Here is a 25,316-nt window from a genome sequence, read left to right as displayed (position 1 = left end):
TTGAAGTCTGGCATTATGATGCCACCAGCTTTGGTTTTCTTTTTCAACATTCCTGTGGCTATTCTGGGTCTTTTCTGGTTCCATATAAATTTTAGGATTGTTTGTTCCAGCTCTGTGAAAAAAGTTGATTGTATTTTGATAGGGATTGCATTGAATGTGTAGATTGCTCTAGGTTGCGTAGACATTTTAATATTTGTTCTTCCCATTCATGAACATGAAACGTTTTTCCATTACTTTGTGTCTTCCTCGATTTCTTTCATGAGTGTTCTATAGTTTTCTGAGTAGAGATCCTTTGCCTCTTTGGTTAGGTTTATACCTACTTATCTTACGATTTTGGGGGCAATTGTAAATTGGATTGACTCCTTAAATTCTTTCTTCTGTCTCATGTTAGTGTATAGAAATGCAGCTGATTTCTGTGCATTGATTTTAATCCTGCACTTTGCTGAATTCCTGTATGAGTTCTAGCAATTTTGGATTTTCCACATAGAGTATCATATCATCTGCAAAGAGTGAGAGTTTGACTTTTTCATTGCCAATTTGGATGCCTTTTATTTCTTTTTGTTGTCTGATTGCTGAGGCTAGGACTTCTGGTACTATGTTGAACAGCAGAGGTGATAGTGGACATCCATGCCATGTTCTTGACCTTAGGGGAAAAGCTCTCAGTGGGCTTTTCGTATATGGCTTTTATGATATTGAGATATGTTCCCTCTATCCTTACACTATGAAGAGTTGTAATCATGAAAGGATACTATATTTTGTCAAATGCTTTTTCTGCATCAATTGAGAGGATCATATGGTTCTTGTCCTATCTTTTATTTATGTAGTGTATCACATTGATTGATATGTGGATGTTGAAGCACCCTTGCAGCCCAGAAATAAATCCCACTTGTTCATGGTGAATAATCCTTTTAATGTACTGTTGGATTATACTGGCAAGTATTTTGGTGAGAATTTTTGCATCCATGTTCATCAGGGATATTGGTCTGTAATTCTCCTTTTTGGTGGGGTTTTTGTCTGGTTTTGGGATCAAGGTAATGCTGGCCTCATAGAAAGAGTTTGGAAGTTTTCATTCCATTTGTTTTTTTGAAACAGCTTCAGAAGAATAGGTATTAGTTTTTTAAATGTTTGGTAGAATTCCCCTGGGAAGCCATCTGGCCCTGGGCTCTTGTTGGGAGATTTTTGATGACTGCTTCAGTTTCCTTGCTGGTTATGGGTCTGTTCAGGTTTTCTGTTTCTTCCTGTTTCAGTTTTGTAGTTTATACGTCTCTAGGAATGCATCCATTTCTTCCAGATTGCCTAATTTGTTGGCATAAAGTTGCCCATAATATGTTCTTATAATTGTTCGTATTTCTTTGGTGTTGGTTGTGATCTCTCCTCTTTCATTCATGATTTTATTTGGGTCCTTTCTCTTTTCTTTTTGATAAGTCTGGCTAGGGGTTTATCAATCTTATTAATTCTTTTGGTTTCTTTTTCATTGATTTCTGCTCTAATCTTTATTATTTCTCTTCTCATGCTGGGTTTAGGCTTTATCTCCTGTTCTTTCTTCAGTTCCTTTGGGTGTAATGTTAGGATGTGTATTTGAGACCTTTCTTGTTTCTTGAGAAAGACTTGTATTGCTATATACTTCCCTCTTAGGACGGACTTTGTTGCATCCCAAAGGTTTTGAACAGTAGTGTTTTCATTTTCATTTGTTTCCATGAATTTTTTAAATTCTTCTTTAATTTCCTGGTTGACCCATTCATTCTTTAGTAGGATGCTCTTTAGTCTCCATGTATTTGAGTACTTTCCAAATTTCCTCTTGTGATTGAATTCCAGTTTCAGAGCATTATGATCTGAAAATATTCAGGGAATGATCCCAATCTTTCGCTACTTGTTGAGACCTGATTTGTGACCCTGGATGTGATCTGTTCTGGAGAATGTTCCATGTGCACTGGAGAAGAATGTGTATTCTATTGCTTTAGGAAGGAATGTTCTGAATACATCTGTGAAGTCCATCTGGTCCAGTGTGTCACTGAAAGCCCTTGTTTCCTTGTTGATCTTCTGCTTAGATGATCTGTCCATTGCAGTGAGTGGGGTGTTAAAGTCCCCTAGTATTATTGTATTATTATTGATTTATTTCTTTAATTTTGTTATTAATTGGCTTATATAATTGGCTGCTCCCATATTAGGGGCATAAATATTTATAATTGTTAGATCTTCCTGTTGGATAGACCCTTTAAGTAGGATATAGTGTCCTTCCTCATCTCTTATTATAGTCTTTGGTTTAAAATCTAATTTGTCTGACATAAGGATTGTCAACCCAGCTTTCTTTTGATGTCCATTAGCATGATATATGGTTTTCCATCCCTTCACTTTCAATCTGGAGGTGTCTTTGGGTCTAAAATGAGTCTCTTGCAGACAGCATATCGATGGGTCTTGCTTTTTTATCCAATCTGATACCCTGTGTCTTTTGATTGGGGCGTTTAGCCCATTTACATTCAGAGTAACTATTGAAAGATATGCATTTAGTGCCATTGAATTACCTGTAAAGCGACTGTTACTTTATATTGTCTCTGTTCGTTTCTGATCTTTGTTACCTTTGGGTTCTCGCTTTGCTTAAAGGATCCTTTTTAATATTTCTTTTTCTTTTTTTTTAAGATTTTATTTATTTATTTGACAGAGAGAGAGACAACGAGAGAGGGAACACAAGCAGGGGGAGTGGAAGAGGGAGAAGCAGGCTCCCCGCTGAGCAGGGAGCCTGATGCGGGGCTCAATCCCAGGACCCTGGGATCATGACCTGAGCCGAAGGCAGACACTTAACGACTGAGCCACCCAGGCGCCCCTCCTTTTTAATATTTCTTGTAGGACTGATCTGGTGATTACACATTCTTTTAGTTTCTGTTTGTCCTGGAAGCTTTTTATCACTCCTATTTTGAATGACAACCTAGCTGGCTGCATATTTTTCTCCTTTAGCATCCTGAATATATCATGCCAGTCCTTTCTGGCCTGCCAGTCTCTGTGGATAGGTCTGCTGCCAGTCGTGTAGGTTACAGACCTCTTGTCCCGAGCTGCTTTCAGGATTTTCTCCTTGTCTCTGAGATTTGCAAGTTTCACTGTCATATGTCGGGATGTTGGCCTATTTTTATTGATTTTGAGGGGGGTTCTCTGTGCCTCCTGGACTTGGATTCCTGTTTCCTTCCCCAGATTAGGAAATTCTCTGCTATAATTTGTTCCAGTATACCTTCTACACTTCTCTCTCTTTCCTCTTCTTCTGGGATCCCAATTATTCTAATATTGTTTTGCTTTATAATATCACTTATCCCTTGACTTTTCCTCTGGTGATCCAGTAGTTGTTTCTCTCTCTTCTATATCACTTAATTCTCTCTTCTTCCTCCTCATTTATCCTAGCAGTTAGAGCCTCCATTTTTTATTGCATCTCATTAATAGCCTTTTTGATTTCGACTTGGTTAGATTTTAGTTCTTTTATTTCTCCAGAAAGGGATTCTCTGGTGTCTTCTATGCTTTTTTTCAAGCCCAGCTAGTATATTTATAGTCGTTATTCTGAACTCTAGTTCCAACGTCTTTCTTAGTCCATACTGATTAGGTCCCTGGCAGTACTGCCTCTTGTTCTCTTTTTTGAGGTGAGTTTTTCCATCTTGTCATTCTGTCCAGAGATGAATAGATGAACGAGAGAACAAAATATTAAAATGGCAACAACGACCCCTGAGAAATATACATTAAACAAATCAGAAGAGACCCAAAACTGAAAAAAAATTTTTTTAATTAAAAAAAAATTTAAAAGAAAGAAAAAAGAGGATATAATCAGACAAGTGAACAGAATAGAGCAATACCCTGGATTCTGTGTGTGTTTTGGACTGTTTGTTAGAAATCTAGATCCCAAAATTGTAAAGAAAGAAAAACTTACATATAGGCAAAAGTAAAGTTAAATACAATGAAAGGATAGACTGTAACTGTAAAAATGAAAATTAAAAGACAAGAAAAAACAAAAGAGAAAAAAACAACAATAAAAAGGAAGGCATAAAAGCAGACAGGTGAACAGAACAGAGCAATACACCATATCCTGAGTGTATTTTGGTTGGTTTGTTAGAAGAAACTACATCTCGAAATTTTAAAGAAAGAAAAACATATATATACAAAAATAAAATTAAATACATTGAAGGGATAGAATATAACTGTAAAGATGAAAATTTAAAAGGACTTTACAGGGCGCCTGGGTGGCTCAGTTGGTTAAAGCGACTGCCTTCGGCTCAGGTCATGATCCTGGAGTCCCGGGATCAAGTCCCACATCGGGCTCCCTGCTCGGCAGGGGGTCTGCTTCTCCCTCTGCCCTCTTCCCTCTCATGCTCTCTGTCTCTCATTCTCTCCCTCTCAAATAAATAAATAAAATCTTTTTAAAAAATAATAAAATAAAAGGACTTTACAAAACAAAAAAAGAAAAAAATATGATCAGACAGGTGAATAGAACAGAGCCATACATTAGATTTTGGGTGTATTTTAGTCTGTTAGAGATAACTGCATCCCAAAATTGTAAAGAAAGAAAAACATATATATACATAAATAAAATTAAATACAATAAGGGATAGAATGTAACTGTAAAAATGAAAATTAAAAATGATTTTAAAAAGGAGTTGATAAAATAAGAAATTGGTTGAAAAAGGAAAGAAAAAAATTTAAAAATTAAACTTGAAAGACTAAAGAATCATGGGGGAAAAGCCATGAATTCCACGTACTGTATTCCCCTAGTACTGGAGTTTTGCAGTTCTCAGTGATCAGTAAAGTTGGTGTTGGCTGGATGTTCTTGCTGATCTTCTGGGGGAGGGGCCTATTGCTTTGATTTTCAAGAGTCTTTGCCCCAGGAGGAATTGCACCACCCTTGTAAAGGGGCCAGTCTAAGTAATCTCCTCTGTGTGGCTTTTGTTCCCTGAAGCTTTTCCATGCAGCTTTAGAGGATGGGATTGAAAATGGCGACCTCCCAATCTCTAGCACTGGAGCCAAAAACTTGGGGCCCCACTCCTCAGTGTGCCCTCAGAGAAAAGCAGTCAATCACTCCTATCTCCCTGGTCTCCAGCCGCACTCCATGCTCACCCAGCCTATGACTGAGTGTTTCTAATTCAGGCACATGACCCTGTTTCAAGTCTCCAAACCCTTAAGACTCGTGCAGCACACTCGCACGCTGTTCCGGGGAGGAAGGGGCTCTCACTGTTTCTGCTGCTTGCTGGGCCCCTGCTTAGGGAGCAATCCCCTGATCATGCCGTGGTTCATGGTTTATGGCAACCCCTAGCTGAGAGCCCACTCCTGGGCTCGCTGATTGCAGCTGGCTTCCCTGCTCTGATGCCTTGGGAGCTCTGCCACACTCAGGCACCCACAGTCTTCCTGTGACCCTGGGGATCCTGAGACCACACTGTCTCAGCAAGGGTTCCACCCCTGCTTCGCCACCTGAGTGCCTTTCAGGCAGGACGTCCCTCACCGGAGCAGACTTCTAAAAGTACTGATTTTGCATTCCACTGCTATATCACTTGCTGGTAGCTGGCTTATGAATGCTCCCTCCCCCCACGGTCTGTCTTCCCATATATCGCCTCAGATTTGCTTCTCCGCACCTCCTACCTTGCAGAAAGTGGTCGTTTTTCTATTTGTAGAGTTGCAGCTCTTCTTTTCTTTGATCTCCAGTTGAGTTTGCAGGTGTTCAGAATGATTTGGTAGCTATCTAGCTGAATTCCTGGGACCAGATGAAACTAAGACAATTTTTTAAAAAAAGATTTTATTTATTTATTTGAGAGAGAGAGAGAGAGCATGAGTGGGGGGAGGGTCAGAGGGAGAAGCACACTCCTGCTGAGCAGGGAGCCTGATGCAGGGCTCAATCCTGGGACTCTGGGATCATGACCTGAGCTGAAGGCAGACTCTTAATTGACTGAGCCACCCAGGCACCCCTAGATAATTAGTTTTTATATTAGCTTCACTAGCTAACATCATAAAATTTAATCTCTTAAGTCATATAAATACTTTGAAAATTATAAAACTAATCACCAACACTAGGGGATAGTTTTTAGTTGAATCATATACTTGAGACTAAAGCTACAAAAGTGATACATTCTAACTTTTTATTACACTTAATACTGACTCTAGCCTTAGCCCATTAGCTCATATAACACCCTTCCTTCTTTGAGACTATCTACCACTGGCCCATCCTTGACTCCTATTTGTGAATGTTATATGTTGACCTCATAGCCATTCTCTTACCTTGTCTAGTTCATGTTCTTTCTCTCTATGCCATCAGTAGTCTAGTTTCACAAATTTAACCTCCCTAACTCCTCTGCATTTCAGCCACCTAGATCTTGTCTGATTCTGATTATCATCCAGCACATTTATACCAATAAAATCTCATTAATATCCACCTGTCTGAACATAACCTCCTTTCTTTCCAACTTCCATACAACCTACTTTCCATTATGCCTTTCTTTGGTAAGACCTCCAGTCTCTTGACCTTCCTTTCTCTTGCAGTCTCAGTGTCTCCTGGCTTTAGTTCTGAGCCTGTCCTTTCTAGGCTGCTTAAATGATCACATCTGATTCCTTTCTTGCTTACTTCGTTACTTTTTCTCTCTTACTTTGCTGCCCCATCTGTCCCAATACATTTCAGTTCATGGGTTAATCCAACCATTTATTCCATTCTATTCTATTCATACACATCCTCAGAAGCACTGCTGGACATAACTTATGTAACCAGATGGGTTGATGCCATAAAAATTTGTATTTTGTGAACACTGCTCATTAGTCTTAAAAGTCCCTGACTAACTGCCCTTTCTGTGTTCCTCACAGATCTCCTCAGTCTCTCTACCTATTTTAAACTTAAATTTCCCAGAAAATAGAGAAGTCTTTTCTAGGAACTCCCTTAATATCCCCCTCTCCCTGCTTTCCTGTACATTTACTTTCTATTCCCACCTGTTTTTACTTCCGTCTGTGTGACAGAGACATTCAGTATGCATGTGGACATTTATTTTCCTGAGAATTTAATTTCTGTACCATACATCTAATTTCCACTTTTTCTCTTTTTTTTTTAATATGCTAAATCTTAATTTGTCAGGTGAATTTTCCCTCTACAGTAAAAATGTAAGCGCTCTGGAGGCAGTGGAGAGGTGTTGGTTCTTGTGTCACATGGTCCTTACATATTCCAGAGTAGTTGGCATATAGTTGAATTAAGCTACATTACCTATCACTGATATTCCTTTACTGTAGAAACTCCTCACTTTGCTGTATTTCTTAGATGTTTATGGTTCTTAGTAATCTGGTATTTTTGGTAATTGTGTTAAGCCTATACTATTGGTTCCTGTTTTCCTTTATCCCTAAATCATGTCTTAAAGCATCAAGAAATCTTAGTCATAACTGGTCCATTTAACGTAATATCATTATTAGAGAATTTCATGCATTAGAAATTGTTTCTTAATATTGATCATGATTATTATAAATATGGGATGCAATCAAGCAGACCAATATACACATATAGGGGTTCCAGAGGGAGAAGAGAGAAAGAAAAACGTGCAGAGAGACTCAAGAAACAGTGACTGAAACTTCCAGAATTTGAGGAGAGACACGGATCTACAAATCCAATAAACTCAATGAATTTGAAGTAGGAAAAACCCAAAGAGACCCACATCAAGACACATTATAATAAAACTTCCAAAAGACAAAGACTCTTGAAAGCAACAAGAAAAAAGTTCCTCATAATGTACAAGGGATCCTCAGTAAGATTATCAGATTTCTCAGAAATCTTGGAGGCCAAAAAACAGTAGGATGGTATGAAGTCCTAAAATAAAAAACTGTCAATCAAGAAGTCTATATCTAGCAAAACTATCCTTCCAGAATGAAGGGAGGGGTAGATGGCAGCAAAGTAAGAGGGCTAGGCTTGCCTCATCCTATGAATACAACTAGATAACTATAAAATAACCCTAAATACCCCAGAAATCAACCTGAAGACTGGCAGAACACACTCCACAATTGAAGGTAGTGACAAGGCCACATTGAAGAAGGTAAGAAGTATAGAGATGTGGTTTAGGGGAGAAGTGGATTCTGGCTGCTGTGGAGGGGAGGGAACCATGGTTGCAGAAAAGGGCAAGAAAGGAGCACATAGGAATGCACAAGAGGAACATTTCCCCATAGGCATTGGCTTTGAAAGTGAGAGGGGCTGAATTTCATGAGTTCTTGCAACCCAAGCGGCTTAAAACCTGAAGTTTTAAGTGTCAGAGGGATGGACTGCTCTTGGAGAGAAGGCAGGGAAACAACCCAAGGACATACAGTGTGAAAACTGATCTGAAGAGTACCTGAGGCACACAGTAGGGAGATTATTTGCCTTCTCAGAGCATGTCCCCATAAGGCAGCATTCACGGAGTGGCCTCTCCAGGAAAAAAGGAGCTGGCCAGTGACATTTCCCTCCCTTCAGTATAAGCATAGGACTTCCTGCAGGAAGCAGCATAGCACTGACACTGGCTACCTAACTTGTTTACACTAAGCCCCACCCCTTGGTACTCTGGTGGAAATGCCCTTCTAAGTTAGGTTTTCCTACCTGCCAGTATGGCAGGCTCCTCCCCAAGAAAACCAGCACAAACCCATGCCCACACCACGTCTCCTGACCAGAGTTTTGCAGGGCCTCGGTTCTGGTGAAGGTGGTTTCAGGTCTTATATCACAAGCAGCAAGAACACACCTAGTTAAAACTCACCCACATTCAGGCCAGGGACCAAACACTGCCCACAGTAGGCAAGGTGAGCCTCTGCAGATGACTAGCTTGAAGGATAGAGCAGCCAGAGCACACGTAGTACTCACTGGAGACTTTCCCTGAAGAATCAGGCCCTGGGCACTACATGGACTCTTCTTCATAAGGTCGTAATGTTCAGGAGCAGGAGACATAACTGGCTTTTCTTTTTTTTTTTTTTTTTTAAGATTTTATTTATTTATTTTAGAGAGAGAGAATGAGACAGAGAGCATGAGAGGGAGGAGGGTCAGAGGGAGAAGCAGACTCCCTGCTGAGCAGGGAGCCCGATGCGGGACTCGATCCCGGGACTCCAGGATCATGACCTGAGCCGAAGGCAATCGCTTAACCAACTGAGCCACCCAGGCGCCCCCATAACTGGCTTTTCTAACACACAGAAGCACTCAGAGACTTAGACAAAATGAGAAGACAGGAATTACCCCAAATGAAAGAACAAGATAAGGCCACAGACAGAGATCTAAGTGAAACAGATTAAGTAACATGCCTGATGGAGAATTTAAAGCAGTGATCAAAAGGATACTCACTGGACTTGAGAAAAGAATAAAAGACATCAGTGAGACCCTTAGCACAGAGATGAAAGAGTTAGAAAAGAGTCAGAGATGAAGAGTGCAATAAATAAGATTAGAAACACGCTTCATGCAATGAACAGCAGGCTGGAAGAAGCAGAGGAACAAATTAGTGACCTAGAAGACAAAGTAACGGAAAACAATGAAACTGAACAAAAAAAAGAATTATGCAAAATTAGAATAGACTTAGGGAACTTAGTGACCCCATCAGATATAATAGCATTCATATTATGAGAATCCCAAAGAAGAAGAGAGAGAAAAGGGGGCAGAAATTTTATATTTTATAATAGCTGAAAACTTCCCTAATATGGGGAAGGAAACATACCCAGATTCAGGAGGCACAGAGAATCCCCATCAAAATCAGCAAAAGCAGATCCACACCAAGACACATTTTAATTAAACTGGCAAAATATAGTGATAAGGAGAAATCTTAAAAGCATCAAGACAAAAGAGGACAGTTACTTGTAAGAACATCTATAAGACTGTCAGCAGATTTTTTTATCAGGAACTCTCCAAGCCAGAAGGGAGTGGAATGATATCTTCAAAATGCTGAATGGGAAAAGTCTGCAGCCAAGAATACTCTGTCCAGCAAGGCTAACATTCAAAATAGAAGGAGAAATAGTCTCACAGACAAAAATTAAAGTTAAGTTCATGATCATTAAACTGGCCCTGCAAGAAATACTAAAGGGGACTCTGTGAATGGAAAAGAAAGACCAAAAGTGACAGTATGAAGGTAGGAAACACAAAAGCAGTAAAAATGAATATTTCTATAAGAAATCAGTCAAGAAATTCACAAAATAGAAGGATGTAAAATATGACACCGTATACCTAAAACATTCAAGGAGAGGTTTAAAGAATGGGTTGAAACTTAACCATCAGCTTCATATAGAATACTATATGCAGAAGATGCTATATACAAACCTAATGATAACCACAAATCAAAACTACTAATAAGTATGGAAAGAATAAAGAGAAAGAAATCCAAATATATTACTAAAGAAAACCAGTAAACCATGAAAAAAAAGATAAGATCAGATAAAATCTCCAGAAACAACTACAAAACAAGTAATAAAATAGCAATAAGTGCTCCAAAAGATATAGGGTGTTAGGATGGTTAAAACAAAAAACAGAACAAAACAAGACCCCTCTATATGCTGCCTACAAGAGACTCATTTTAGACCTAAAGACACCTGTAGATTGAAAGTGAGGGGATAGAGAAACATCTATCATGCAAATGGATGTTAAAAGAAAGCCAGAGTAGCAATACTTGTATCAGACAAACTAGTCTTTAAAACAAAGACTAAAAAGAGACAAAGAAGAACACTATATAATAATAAAGGGGACAGTCCAAAAGAAGATATAACGATTGTTTAAATATTTATGCACCCAACATGGGAGCACCCAAATACATAAAGCAATAACAAACATAAAGGAACTAATCAATAATAATACAATAACAGTAGGGGACTTTAACAACCCACTTACTAAATGGACAGATTATCTAAAGAAAAAATCAACAAGGAAACAATGGCTTCGCATTACACTCTGGAATAGATGGATTTAACAGATATATTTGGAACATTCCATCCTAAAACAGCAGAATACACATTCTTTTCAAGTGCACAGAGAACATTCTCCAAAATAAATTACATATTAGGCCACAATACAGGCCTCAACCAATTCAAGAAAATTGAAGTCCTGTCATGCACCTTTTCTGACCACAAAACTATGAAATTAGAAGTCAACCACAAGAAAAACTCTGGAAAGACCACAAATACATGGAGGTTAAATAACATGCTATTAAGCAACGAATGGGTCAAAAGGACATAAAAGAAGAAATTAAAAAGCACATGCAAAGAAATGAAAATGAAAACACGAGGGTCTAAAACCTTTGGGATAAAGCAAAAGTGGTTCTAAGACAGAAGTATATAGCAATACACGCCTACCTCAAGAAGCAAGAAAAAATCTCAAACAACCTAACCTTATGCCTAAAGGAGCTAGAAAAAGAACAACACATAAAACCTAAAACCAGCAGAAGGGAGGAAATAATAAAGATCAGAGCAGGAATAAATGATATAGAAGCTACAAAAAACAATAGAACAGATCAGTGAAACCAGGAGCTGGTTCTTTGAAAAAATTGATAAACCTCTAGCCAGGCTTATCAAGAAAAAAAGAGAAAGGTCTCAATTCAGTAAAATCACAAATGAAAGAGGAGAAATAACAGCCAACACCACAGAAATAGTTATAAGAGAATATTATGAAAAACTATATACCAACAAATTGGACATCCTAGGAGAGATGGATAAATTCCTAAAAACATATTAAGTTACCAAAACTGAGACAGGAAGAAGTAGAAAATTTGGAGAGACCAATAACCAGCCAGGAAATTGAATCAGTAAACAAAAACATCCAACAAAACTCCAGGACCAGATGGCTTCACAAGCAAATTCTACCAAACATTTAAAGAAGAGTAAATACCTATTTTCTCAAACTGTTCAAAAAAATAGAAATGGAACGAAAACTTCCAAATTCATTCTGTGAGGCCAGCATTACCGTGATACCAAAACCAGATAAAGGCAACACTAAAAAAGAACTACGGGCCAATATCTCTGATGAACATAGATGCAAAAGTCCTCAACAAAACACTAGCAAACTGAATCAAACAATACATTAAAAAAAATTTATTCCTGGTTTGCTGCAAGGGTGGTTCAGTATTTTTAAATCAACATGGTACATTACATTAATAAGAGAAAGGACAAAAACCATGTGATCGTTTCAATAGATACAGAAAAAGCATTTGACAAAGTACAACATCCATTCGTGTAAAAAAAAAAAAACCCTCAACAAAGTAGGTTTAGAGGCAACATACCTCTCAAAATAATAAAGGCCATATATGAAAAACCCACAGCTAACACTATCCTAAATGGGGAAAAACTGGGAGCTTTTCCTCTACAGTCAGGAAAAAGACAGGGATGTCCACTGTCACAACTTTTATTCAGCATAGTAGTAGAAGTCTTAGCCACAGCAATCAGACAACAAAAAGAAATAAAAGGTATCCAAATTGGTAAGGAAGAAGTGAAATTTTCACTATTTGCAGATGACATAATACTCTGTATAGAAACCCGAAAAGACTCTAGAACTGATACATGAGTTCAGTAAAGTTGCAGGATACAAAATCAACATACAGAACTCTGTTGCATTTCTGTATACCAATAATGAAGAAAGAGAAATTAAGGTATTAGTCCCATTTACAATCACATCAAAAATAATAAGATACCTACAAATAAACCTAACCAAAGATGTAAAGACCTGTATTCTGAAAACTGTAAAATACTGATGAAAGAACCTGATGATACGAAGAAATGGAAAGACCGTTCCATGCTCGTGGATTGGAAGAACAAATATTGTTAAAATGTCTATATTACCCAAAGCAATCTACACATTTAATGCAATCCCTATCAAAATACCAATAGTGTTTTTCATAAAACTAGAAGAAACAATCCTAAAATTTATATGGAACAACAAAAGACCCCAAATAGACAAAGCAATCTTGGAAAAGAAAAGCAAACATGGAGGCACCACAACTTTGGCATTAAGTTATATTACAAAGCTGTAGTAATCAAAACAGTATGGTCCTGGCACAAAAATATACACATAGATCAATGGAACAGAATAGAAAACCCAGAAATGAGCTCACAACTATATGGTCAATTAATCTTCAACAAAACAGGAAAGAGTATCTAATGGGAAAAAGATAGTCTCTTCAACAAATGGTGTTGGGAAAACTGGACAACTACGTGCAAAAGAATGAAACTGGACCATTCTTTCACCATACCTGAAAATAAACTCTAAGTGGATTAAAGACCTAAATTTGAGACCTGAGATCATAAAAATCCTAGAAGAGAGCATAGGCAGTAACCTCTTTGACATCGGCCATAGCAATTTCTTACTAGATATGTCTCCTGAGGCAAGGGAAACAAAAGCAAAACTAAACTGTTGGGACTACATCAAAATAAAAAGCTTCTGCACAGTGAAGTAAATAGTCAACAAAATTAAAAGACAACCTACAGAATGGGAGAAGATATTTCCAAATGGCCTAGCCAATAAAAGGTTAGTATCCAAAATATATAAACTTACAAAACTCAACACCCAAAACACAAATCCAATTTAAAAATGGGCAGAAGGGGGCACCTGGGTGTCTCAGTCAGTTAAGCATCTGCCTTCGGCTCAGGTCAGGATCTCAGGGTCCTGGGATCGAGCCCCACATCGGGCTCCTTGCTCAGCAAGGAGCCTGCTTCTCCCTCTCCCTCTGTCACTCCCCCTGCTTATGCTCTCTCTCTCTCTCTGCCTGTCAAATAAATAAATAAACTCTTAAAAAAATAAAAATGGGCAGAAAACATGAACAAACATTTCTCCAGAGAAGACATACAGATGCCCAACAGACACATGAAAAGAGGCTCATAATCATTTATCGGGGAAATGCAACTCAAAACTGCAATGAGATATCCCCCCGCCCCCAGCCTGTTAGAATGGCTAACATCAACAACACAAGAAAGAACAGGTGTTGGCTAGGATGTGGAGGAAGGGGAACCCTCTTGCACTGTTGGTGGGAATGCAAACTGATGCAAACACTGTGGAAAATAGTATGGAGGTTCCTCACAAAGTTAAAAGTGGAACTAACCTATGTTCCAGCAATTGCACTACAAGGTATTTACCCAAAGAATGCAAAAATACTAGTTCAAAGGGATACATGCACCCTGATATTTATAGCAGCATTATTTACAATAGCCAAAATATGGAGACAGCCCAAATGTCCATCAGCTGATGACTGGATAAAGAGGTGTGTATCTGTGTGTGCATGCACACACACGTGCACGCTGGAATATTACTCAGCCATAAAAAAGAATGAAATCTTGTTATTTGCAATGATATGGATGGAGCTAGAAAATATAATGGTAAGTGAAATAAACCAGTCAGAGAAAGACTAATACCATATGATTTCACTCATGTGGAATTTAAGAAACAAAACAAATGAACAAAAGGGGAAAAAAGAGAGGCAAAGCAAGAAACAGACTTTTAACTCTAGAGAACAAACTGATGGTTACTGGAGGGGAGGTGGGTGGGGCAGTGGGTGAAATAGGTGATGGTGATTAAGGAGTGCACCTGTTATGATGACCACCAGATCATGTATGGAATTGTTGAATCATATTGTATACCTGAAACTAATATAATACTGTATGTTAACTAGAATGTAATAAAAACTTTAAAATTTTTAAAAATAAAGTAGGAGTCAGCAACTACCCACTACTACTGGTTGCCTGTTTTTTTATGGCCTAAGAGCTAAGACTGTTTTGTTTTTAAAGATTTTATTTATCTGAGAGAGAGAGAGAGAGCATGAGTGGGGTGGGCGAGGGCAGAGGGAGAAGGAGAAGCAGACTTACTGCTGAGCAGGGAGCCTGACGTAGGCTTGATCCCAGAACCCTGAAATCATCACTTGAGCCGAAGACAGTTAACCTACTCAGCCACCCAGGCACCCCACTAAGACTGGTTTTATACCTTGTTAAATGGCTTAGAAAATATGAGTATTTGTGTCATGTGAAAAAAAAAATGAAGGAAGGAGAAATTAAGACATTTTCAGATATAAAACAAAAGCTGAGGGAGTTTATTACCAGTCCATCTACCTGTAACACGAGATGCTAAAGGGTGTCCCTCAGGCTGAACTGAAAAGTCACTAGACAATAACTCCCAAGACCTAAGAAAATATTAAAGAACACTTATAAAGGTAACTTCATAGGTAAATAATAAAAGCCAGTATTGTATTTCTGGTTTGGCTTATAACCTTTCTTTTCCCTATACGATTTAAAAGGCAAACACAGAAAAGAATGCACAGAAAAGGAATGATGGGAATCAAAATAGTACACTACAAAAAATCAACTAAATACCCAAAAAAGGCAGTAATGGAGGAATTGAGGAACTAAAAACATGCAGTACACAGAACAAACAGCTAAAAAGAAGAAACAATCATCCTATATTAGTAAGAACATTAAAGAGAAATTTATTAAAATCTTCCAGTAAATGAAAAAGATTGACAGATTCAATAAGAAAATCAGTATCCACCTGTAAACTGTCTACAAGATATTGAATAAACCTATAACTAGCAGAAGAAAAGAAATTATAGAGATGGAATCAGAAATAAATAAGAGAATAGCAAAACAGTAGAGAAAAATCAATAAAACCAAAAGTTGATTCTTTGAGAAGAATAATAAAATTCACACATCTTTAGCTTAGATTGATGAAGGAAAAGATAGACTATTTAAATTACTAAAATTATAAGTGCGCATAGGGTCATTACTACCAATTTTGTAGAAATCAAAAGATTATAGGAGAACACTATGAATAGTTGTATGCCAACAAGTTAGATAATATAGATAAATCAGACAAATTCCTGGAAACACACAATCAACTAAAACTGATTCAAGAAGAAATAGAAAATCTGAATAGACCTGTGACTAGTAAGGAGACTGAATTAAGTAATCAAAAATATTCCATGGGGCGCCTGGGTGGCTCAGTCGTTAAGTGTCTGCCTTTGGCTCAGGTCATGATCCCAGGGTCCTGGGATCGAGCCCCGCATCGGGCTCCCTGCTCCGCGGGAAGCCTGCTTCTCCTGCTTGTGCTCCCTCTCTCGCTGGGTCTCTCTCTGTCAAAATAAAATAAAATAAAATCTTAAAAAAAAAAAAATTCCAACAAAGAAAATCCCTGGACCAGATAGCCTTACTGGTGAATTCTACTGAGATGAATGATTTTATGTGTCAGCTTGACTGGCCACTGGGTGCCCAGATTAAGCATTATTTCCAGATGAGACTAACATTTGAAATGATGGACTCAGTAAAGCAGATTGCCCAGTTCACTTTAATATTCATATGGATCTCAAGGGACCCTGAATAGCCAAAACGATTTGAAAAAGAAAAAAGTTGGAGTTCTCACACTTTCTGACATCAAAATTTGGTAGAGAACTGCAGTAATCAAAACAATATTGATACAAAGACAGACATGGAGATGAATGGAATCTAGGACTCAGGAAGAAGACCTCATGTATATAATAAATTGATTTTCAACAAAGGTGCCAGGACCATTCGATGAAAGGACAACTTTCCAACAAAAGGCACTCAGAAAACTTGATATCCACATGGAAAGGGATGAAGTTGGACCCTTACCCCAAATAAAATTTAATTCAAAATGGATCAAATAACCAAATGTAACTCTTAGAAGAAAACAGAGGGGAAAAATCTTTATCCTGTTGGATTTGACAATGATTTCTTAGATGTGACACCAAAAACACAGGCAATAAAAGAAAAAAAATACATTAGACTTCATCAAAATTTAAAACTTTCATACATCAAAAGATTGTATCAACAGAATGAAAAGGTAGCCCACATATTTGCAAGCATATATCTGATAAGGGGTATATCTAGAATATATAAAGAACTTCTGTGACTCAACAACAACAACAAAAAGCATTTTAAGAGTAGGCAAAGGATTTGAATAGACATTTCTCCGAAGTGGTATACAAATGACCAATAAGCACATGGAAATATTCTCAACATCATTAGTCATTAGGAAAATGCAAATCAAAATCACACCAGACACCACTTCACAGCTTTTAGGGTAGCTGTTACATTTTTTTTTTAAATATTTATTTATTTGACAGAGACACAGTGAGAGAGGGAATACAAGCAGGGGGAGTGGGAGAGGGAGAAGCAGGCCTCCCGCTGAGCACGGAGCCTGATGCGGGGCTCGATCCCAGAACCCTGGGATCATGACCTGAGCCGAAGGCAGACGCTTAACGACTGAGCCACCCAGGCGCCCCGTTGTTGTTTTTAAATGTAACAGCTACCTGGGCACCTGGGTGGCTCAGTCGTTAAGTGTCTGCCTTCGGCTCGGGTCATGATCCCAGGGTCCTGGGATCGAGCCCCGCATCAGGCTCCGTGCTCAGCGGGAGGCCTGCTTCTCCCTCTCCCACTCCCCCTGCTTGTATTCCCTCTCTCGCTGTGTCTCTCTCTGTCAAATAAATAAATAAAATCTTTAAAAACAACAACAACAACAAAATAATAAGTGGTGGGTCATTGAGTATGTGGAGAAATTGTAACCCTGTGCATTGCTGGTGGAAATGTAAAGTGGTATTTTATGGAAGATCATTTGGTGGTTCCTCAGAAGGCTAATCTTAGAATTACCATATGATCTAGCAATTCTACTCCTAGGTATATATAAAGGAATTGAAAGCTGAGACTCAAACAGATATTTGTATATGCATATTCATAGCATTTTTCACAAAGGCCAAATGGTGGCAACAACCCAAGTACCCATCACTGATGAATGGATAAACAACAAAATGTAGTTGTATACATGCAATGGAGTATTATTCAGCCATAAAAAGGAAAGACATTCTGACACATGTTACAACATGTCACATGCTACAACCAGGAAAACATCATGCTAAGTGAAAGAAGCCAGACACAGAAGGACAAATATGGTGTGATCCCACTTGTAAGAAATATCTAGAATGGGCACATTCAGAGACAGTATATGTTGACAGTACCCTAGAGTCTGCAGGGGAGAAATGAAGAGTTAGTACTTAGTGGTTGTGCGGTTTCTGTTTGGCCAATAGAAAAGGTTTTGAAAAGACGGTGGTGATTGTACAACATTCTGAATATAATTAATGCCACTGAATTATACCCCCCAAAATGACTTAAAATGGCAAATTTTTTGTCGTGTGTATTTTAATCATAATTTTAAAAAATTAATGTGGTACACCAAAACCCTTTGAATTATACACATTAAATGGATGTATTATATGTTGCATGAATTGTATTTCAATAAAGCTGTAAAAAGAGGGTACCTTGTATATGATTTCATTCATGTAAAGTTCAAAAAGGCTAAATCAGTGTTAAAAAGTCAGGATAGTAGTTGCCTTTGTAGATGAAGGAGGTAATGCTGGAAGAGTATGAAGGAGGCTTCTAGGGTGTTGGCAGTATTCTGTTTCTAGAACTGCAGGGCAGTTTCATGAGTGTTTACTTTATGATGGTTTATTGAGCTATATAGTTATGTTTTGTGTACTTTTCCATATGTGTTATACTTTACAATATAAAGAAAAAAGACAATATGAGCAAAGAAGGGCAACACTGCCCCACCCTGGGGGAGCCATGTGGAAATGTAGGGAGAGGGGCATTTTTATTGTCTTGATGATGGGGAAGCACTGTGGGTATTAGGTAGGCAGCCACCAGGATGGTAAACATTCAGTAATGAGTAGAGGACCTGTACAGTGAGTCGTCTCACCCTAAATGCCAATAGCACCTTCACCAAATGCTGCATTAGAACATGTTAATAGTATGGTTTTGTTCCTGAGAGTTCATCTTAAAACTCTAAAGTCTTTTCTCTGGGGCCATTCAGTGTATTCAGAGGAGCATCCTGGTAACTTCATAGGTAAATATGTGCCTCCGGAATGTAAGCCTGGCTTTTGCCATTCCAGCAGCTGCAAGGGGCTGGGCTGAGGATCTCATTGTTCCAGAAACAGACTCTACCTCATCATCCAGTTTTCTGTCCAGCACCCTGGGCTGGAGCCTTCCTGAGCAGCTCCTGGGGGTGAGGGGTTATTACCTGGCTGCATAGGGGGCGTGTCCAACTGCTTCTCAATCACATTTCCAGTCTGTTTTCCTTTTTTGTAGTTTCGTGCCTTACCCTTCCTTCCTCAATGCTGGTGATTCCAGTTCTTGAGCATTTCTGGTGTTTTCAGGAAGATCTGAACACCTGTCTTCAGTGTGCTATTGGCAAGCACTTGAGTTTTACCTTTCTTTGCCCTGCCAAAGTCAGTTTCCATTTTTTTTATCCATCATCCATCATTTGCATATGGTTTTATATGGTTTAAGTTTCATTTGAGATAGAATTTGAGTTCATCTTTCTTATCCTCCTTGTTTTGGGGGGTTATTTCTGGAAAAGACATTGTGAAGTAAAAGGTTTTTACTCTGCCATCTTAAAACCAGAAGTCGTGACTTTCTTGGTGGTGCTTACTTATTCCAAATATGGAAATCATAATTCTTCCCTGTGGTAATTTTCAGACTCTATCCCTCATTGCTTTCTGAAAGTGTGACATAAGGGATTTATATGGGATATTATGCTGGTAAATACTATTGGGACAGTGACAGTTAGGGTACTAAACCACAGTATAAAATTATGGCAAAGATAATGATAATGTTTAAAATAGAATGCAGTGGTCTTTAGCCAAACAGGTTAAGTGTTCACATAAAATCTAAATAGGGCATGAACTAGATTGAAGGACTCTTAAATTTAAATTTTCTAATATGCATCTGATAGATAATAATGAAGGAAAGTGTATATATGCTATTGTCAATAATAAAGATCTAATCAAAGGTCAAAAAGTATTTGAAAAAAACTTGAACGATACTATAGATATATAACTTTATAAAACTGATCATCACAGATTGTTTCTATTTCATCTCTGATTTTATATAATTCATTTCTTTTATAGGCCTACACAAGTGAAATGGCAGCTGATGGTAGCTAGTTGTTTTAGAAGAAGTGGTAAATGCTTTAATTTTATTTATTTTTTATATATTTTGCTTCTTTATGTCTTTTAGGTAATTATGCACATAACTGTTTTCCAACTGCATATTTGTTTATTAAAACATTAGCTTTTGATTACTACACATATTGAAGCATTATATGAGAAACATAATAATTACTACATACAGAAAAAAGTTATGCTTACAAAGTGGGTCACCATTATTAAGAAGAGAGTCATTATTTTTCAAAGTTAACATGTAATCATTTTGACAAGTTAGTCACAGAAAAATAGACATTTTATACATATTAGTTTACATTTCCATTTTCTGTTCACCTAATTCTAAACATCCTTGTATGCTCGGCCAAACTTACGAGACTGTCTCACACCTGAGAAGCCTGAAGAAGGCCCTGAACTGGAACAACTGGGGCTGTGTTTTCTATACCAAAGACCACTAGGTATCTCTGTGTTTTCGGGAACTGTTTTTATTCCATCCTGTACTGCTGACACTTGTCCTGAAGCATGGAGCATGGAGATGTTAGTATTGTTGGACTAACCATGAAGTGAATGATACTCTTAAGACTCTCATCAGAGGGTGCCTGGGTGGCTCAGTTGTTAAGCGTCTGCCTTCGGCTCAGGTCATGATCCTGGGGTCCTGGGATCAAGGCCCGCATCGGGCTTCCTGGTCCGCAGGAAGCCTGCTTCTCCCTCTCTTGCTCCCCCGACTTGTGTTCCCTCTCTCGCTCTCTCTCTCTCTGTCAAATAAATAAATTTAAAAAAATCTTTAAAAAAAAAAAACTCTCATCAGAGATTAAGCAAGGAGATAAATGTTAATAGATTTGTAATCCCTCTTGTAGAGCCTACAAATGATCTAGGGAAAAAATGCCTCAATCCAAAGGGAGCACAAATGTGACAGTGTTAACAGTGTTCTCATCCTGTTTTGTAGGTCTCTTTCTTTACCTCTGTGAGCTCCTTCAGAATGGCATCAGAATATATACACAGAGGAGTCCTCAAATCATTTAGATATTGATCTTTGCTGTTACTGTAGTTGCTATGAGATCTGTAACATCACCGTACTGTATGTACATGTTACCGATATCAGAGTGAGTTCTGAGTTACCAGTGTTCATTACAGTGTCAGTCATGGGTAAGACATACATACATATGAGGTATTCGGAGTGATTTAAGACAGAACCTCCCTTGTGTTACGGAAGTACAGATTAGAAGAAGAGAAGCGGACGTTAGTGAGAGCCACTGGATGCTGGGTACTTCCTGTCTCAGTTGTATCCAGTTCTCACCACAGCTCTTGGAGGGTCAGCATGGCTGGCCCTTGTGTAGAGTGGGGCCCAGACAGATTCATTCCTTGTTTACTGAGATTTTAGCAAAGATCCAAAATTCATTTTTCCCTGTTCTTTACTGCTATGAAGCAGTATTGTATTATATTTATTGTATTATAAAACAAAATGCTTTCTGTAAACTTTTTAATGTTTCAAAATAAAAACTACTGGAAAAGGTTATTTTTCATCTTTTCCCAACTAAGTGAATGATACTGAAATTAATGTTAGCTTATCACTTAAATTATTTTTAAATTTGTCAGTTCTTTTGTTTTGTTTTTTTGTTTTTTTTTTTAAAGATTTTATTTATTTATTTGACAGAGAGAGACACACTGAGAGAGGGAACACAAGCAGGGGGAGTGGGAGAAGGAGAAGCAGGCCTCCCGCTGAGCAGGGAGCCTGATGTGGGGCTCGGTTCCAGGACCCTGGGATCATGACCTGAGCCGAAGGCAGACGCTTAATGACTGAGCCACCCAGGCGCCCCAAATTTGTCAGTTCTAATAAAATAATCTTTAAGTTTTAGAAATTGAATAGAACTTAATTTTTGACACTAACGTATTTATTTTAAGAACTAAACTAAGTTTCTTTTTTTTTTTTTTAAGATTTTATTTATTTATTTGACAGAGAGCAGGAGAGCATAGGCAGGGGGAGAAGGAGAGGGAGAAGCAGGCCCCTTGCTGAGCAGGGAGCCCGATGTGGGACTCAGTCCCAGGACCCTGGGATCATGACCTGAGCCGAAGGCAGTCGCTTAACTGACTGAGCCACCCAGGTGCCCCACGGACTAAACTAAGTTTCAGTCATCACCCATTTACTTCTGCTCTACCCCTTTTTCAATTTTCTTGTATCTGTACATTTTCTTCCAGAAGTTATATTAAGAATGGTTTATATATACTTGTGGCAAACATGAAAGTCTTACTAAACCAATAAATGGTGCCAGTGTCTTGAATTAAAATTACCACTTTGCTGAATCTTATTAATTTTTATAATCTGCTAGTGGAGTTTTCTTTTTTTTTTTATTTACAGGTAACTACCAAAAAGCGTTAGATACTTACAAGGAGATTCACAGAAAATTTCCAGAAAATGTTGAATGTGAGTTTACATCTTGTAACTTTTAAGCTATAGGTTTTCACATATTATGTCATTAAGTATGATAACTACATTTGCTACATTAATTGCATATATAGCTACCAGCCTATAATTTGTGATACATGATTACACATGTGGTTATAGGATCAGAAAATTTGACTATGCAAGTACATTGTATAGAATTTAATTTTTGATAGATTTAAGATTTAAGTGTTCTCTTTAGTAGTAAACCGATGTATAATTCAAAGTTTTGTGAAATTTGAAGAATTTTGGTTTATTACTGATTTTTTAAAGTTCATAAACTGATGTTTTATAGAAAATGCATTTTTTAAAATTTATTTATTATTTATTTGAGAAAGAGAGGGCACAAGGGGCGCCTAGGTGGCTCAGTCGTTAAGCGTCTGCCTTTGGCTCAGGTCATGATCCCAGGGTCTGGGGATCGAGCCCTGCATTGGGCTCCCTGCTAAGCGGGGAGCCTGCTTCTCCCTCTCCCACTCCCCCTGCTTGTGTTCCCTCTTTCACTCTGTCTCTCTCTGTCAAATAAATAAATAAAATCTTTAAAAAAAAAAAAAAAGAAAAGAAAGAGAGGGCACAAGCTAGGGGAGGGGTAAAGGGAAAGGGAGAAGCAGGCTCCCTGCTCAGTAGGGAGCCCAATGTGGGGCTGGATCCCAGGGTCCCCAGATCATGACCTGAGCCGAAGGCAGATACCCAACGAACTGAGCCACCAGGCAGCCCAGAAAAGGCATTTTTAACTCTCCACTTAGTATGCAACTTTCTGAGGTTGAAAAATACTTTTAGAGTTTATGAAAATAGAACAATCATCGTGCTCATATGGATAGCAAATGAATTTTAATGTTACTTTAAGTTTAAAACATTATGTTGGTATTGGGCTTATTTCCCTTTTGTGAAGCTAGCTTTGTAGAAAATACTCATTTATTCCCCATCTTGTTGCATAATGGGTTATTACTTAAAGTAATAATGTGAAGTATTACAGGAGTACCAACAACAAAATCATGACCAAGAAAAATACAAAATAACCATATTCACATGCCACATACTCTCATGTATTTGGCCCTGAATAGCCTTGCAGCTAAAGGAAAGGGAGAAAATGTCATCAGTTATACAATCTTTTCTGTTTATGAGGAAACAAAGTAATTCCTTGGGAAGAAGAAAACATTTCTAACTTTTCATTTATGTTGCGAAACCAAGAGATATATATTAGATAAGATCAATTAAAGTTATAGCAGCTCCTTGCTTTCATGACATCCCCACAGCAAATAAAATGTTTGAAAGACCTTAATTTTTTCCTTCAGTGACAATGAACACTAAACAATGCATTTCAGTTCAGTAAGACAAATCTTTCCTATGCCAAGTTTTCCAGTGGCCCAGCCTGATCTGGGAATGAGATGTACTGCATGTTCCTTCATTAATATTTTCTCCATTTGGCTTTTGTGAAAGGTCAACAGCAGAGAGCTCAGAATTATGGACTTTGGTAGCAGTTTAGGAGCAAGAACTTTTCTAATGCTGATTTAGAAGCCGATTTGTTAATTTACAGCAGTAGTTTGCAAATGCCATCAGGAAACAGGCTATGTGGGAATTACTTATAAAACTTAAAAAGCACAAATTTCTAGCCCAACCTACAGAGATTCTCATTTAGGTTTGCAGTGGACACAGATACCTTTCATTTCCTATTTCTTTTTTTTTTTTTTTTTTAAGATTTTTACTTATTTATTTGAGAGAGAGAGCGTGCGCACACAAGTGGAGGGGAGGGGCAGAAGGAGAGGGAGAAGCAGAATCCCTGGCTGAGCTGGGAGCCAGATGCAGGCCCAATACCAGGACCCCAGATTATGACCCAACCCGGAAGTCAGACGCTTAACAAACTGAGCCACCCAGGCGCCCCTCCTATTTCTTTTTTAAAGGTTTTTTATGTGATTCTTAATCTCAGTCACTTCAGGAAACTGGTGATTTAGAGATTAAATGAGAGGTAACAATAATATCTTTTGTAAAAATGAAGCAACCCAAAGTCTGCTAGGCAAACATTTCCCCACCTTGGCACCATTGACATTTGGGATGAGATAATTCTGTATTGTGGGCGGCCATCCTACGGATTATAGAATGTTTTAGCAGCATCCCTGGCTTCTACCCAGCAGATGCTCCTAGCACTTCCACCTCCTCATTATGAAAAACAGAAATGTCCCCAGACATTGCCAAATTGCATTGACAGAATTCTGCTGATTAAGAACCCCCGCAGTGGCTATAGTCCCTCTGCACTGGACCAGTAAAGGGAGAATCTCCACGCAAGTCCAAATTTCTTTCTTTATTGAGAGTTTAAGATTCACTCTAAGGGGCACTAGGCCAGCTCACTTGGTGGAGCATGTGACTATTGATCTCAGGGGTGTGAGTTTAAGCCCTGTGTTGGGTGTAGAGATTACTTATAAATAAAATATTTTTTTAAAGATTTTATTTATTTATTTGACAGAGAGAGACACAGCAAGAGAGGGAACACAAACAGGGGGAGTGGGAGAGGGAGAAGCAGCCTTCCTGCTGAGCAGGGTGCCCGATGTGGGGCTCGATCCCAGTACCCTGGGACCATGACCCGAGCCGAAGGCAGAGGCTCAACGACTGAGCCACCCAGGCGCTCTAAATAAAATATTTTTTAAAGAAAATAGTTACTCTGAAAATTAAATGAATGATTATGCCATAGGAAATGTTCAAGATGACTTCAGCCTGGATAATTTTCAAAACAAATTATAATTTGTCTACCTTAACTATAGCTATAGAAAAAACATTTGCACCCATGTAATATCTCATCTTGAGCAGAGTAGTTTTCTGATAAACCCAACAGGATAATTCATTCTTAAAATATATTCTTCAGTTAGCAAAAATTGACCTGCTCTATAGAGTTCAGATGACCTACTAAATTTCGAAGAACATCTACCAAAACCAATGATTTTTATTTTACTTTAAATATTCCTAAGCCATTCATTCTAAGGATA

General features: G+C 38.2%; 1 protein-coding gene across 9 annotated transcripts in view; it reads left to right on the top strand.

Moving 5' to 3' along the window:
* Positions 1-25,316, top strand: part of IFT88 (intraflagellar transport 88) — a 157,334-nt gene that overhangs the window by 93,371 nt on the left and 38,647 nt on the right. For 8 of the 9 annotated variants that reach the window (XM_064586312.1, XM_064586309.1, XM_064586307.1 and 5 more), the window contains 2 exons: positions 19,869-19,921; positions 22,258-22,323. In XM_064586312.1, the coding sequence (XP_064442382.1) occupies positions 19,869-19,921; positions 22,258-22,323 (119 nt within the window). The remainder of the gene's footprint in view (positions 1-19,868; positions 19,922-22,257; positions 22,324-25,316) is intronic. The other variant, XM_064586311.1, reaches the window with a different exon arrangement.

The sequence above is a fragment of the Mirounga angustirostris genome, unplaced genomic scaffold (genome assembly GCF_029215605.1).
Source record: "Mirounga angustirostris isolate CCGP_5_RB_7025 unplaced genomic scaffold, mMirAng1.0.hap1 SCAF_3, whole genome shotgun sequence".
In the NCBI taxonomy this organism is placed as follows: Eukaryota; Metazoa; Chordata; class Mammalia; order Carnivora; family Phocidae; genus Mirounga; species Mirounga angustirostris.
The sequence above is the reverse complement of the archived record's forward strand: the minus strand, read 5'-3'. Positions and strand labels throughout refer to the sequence as shown.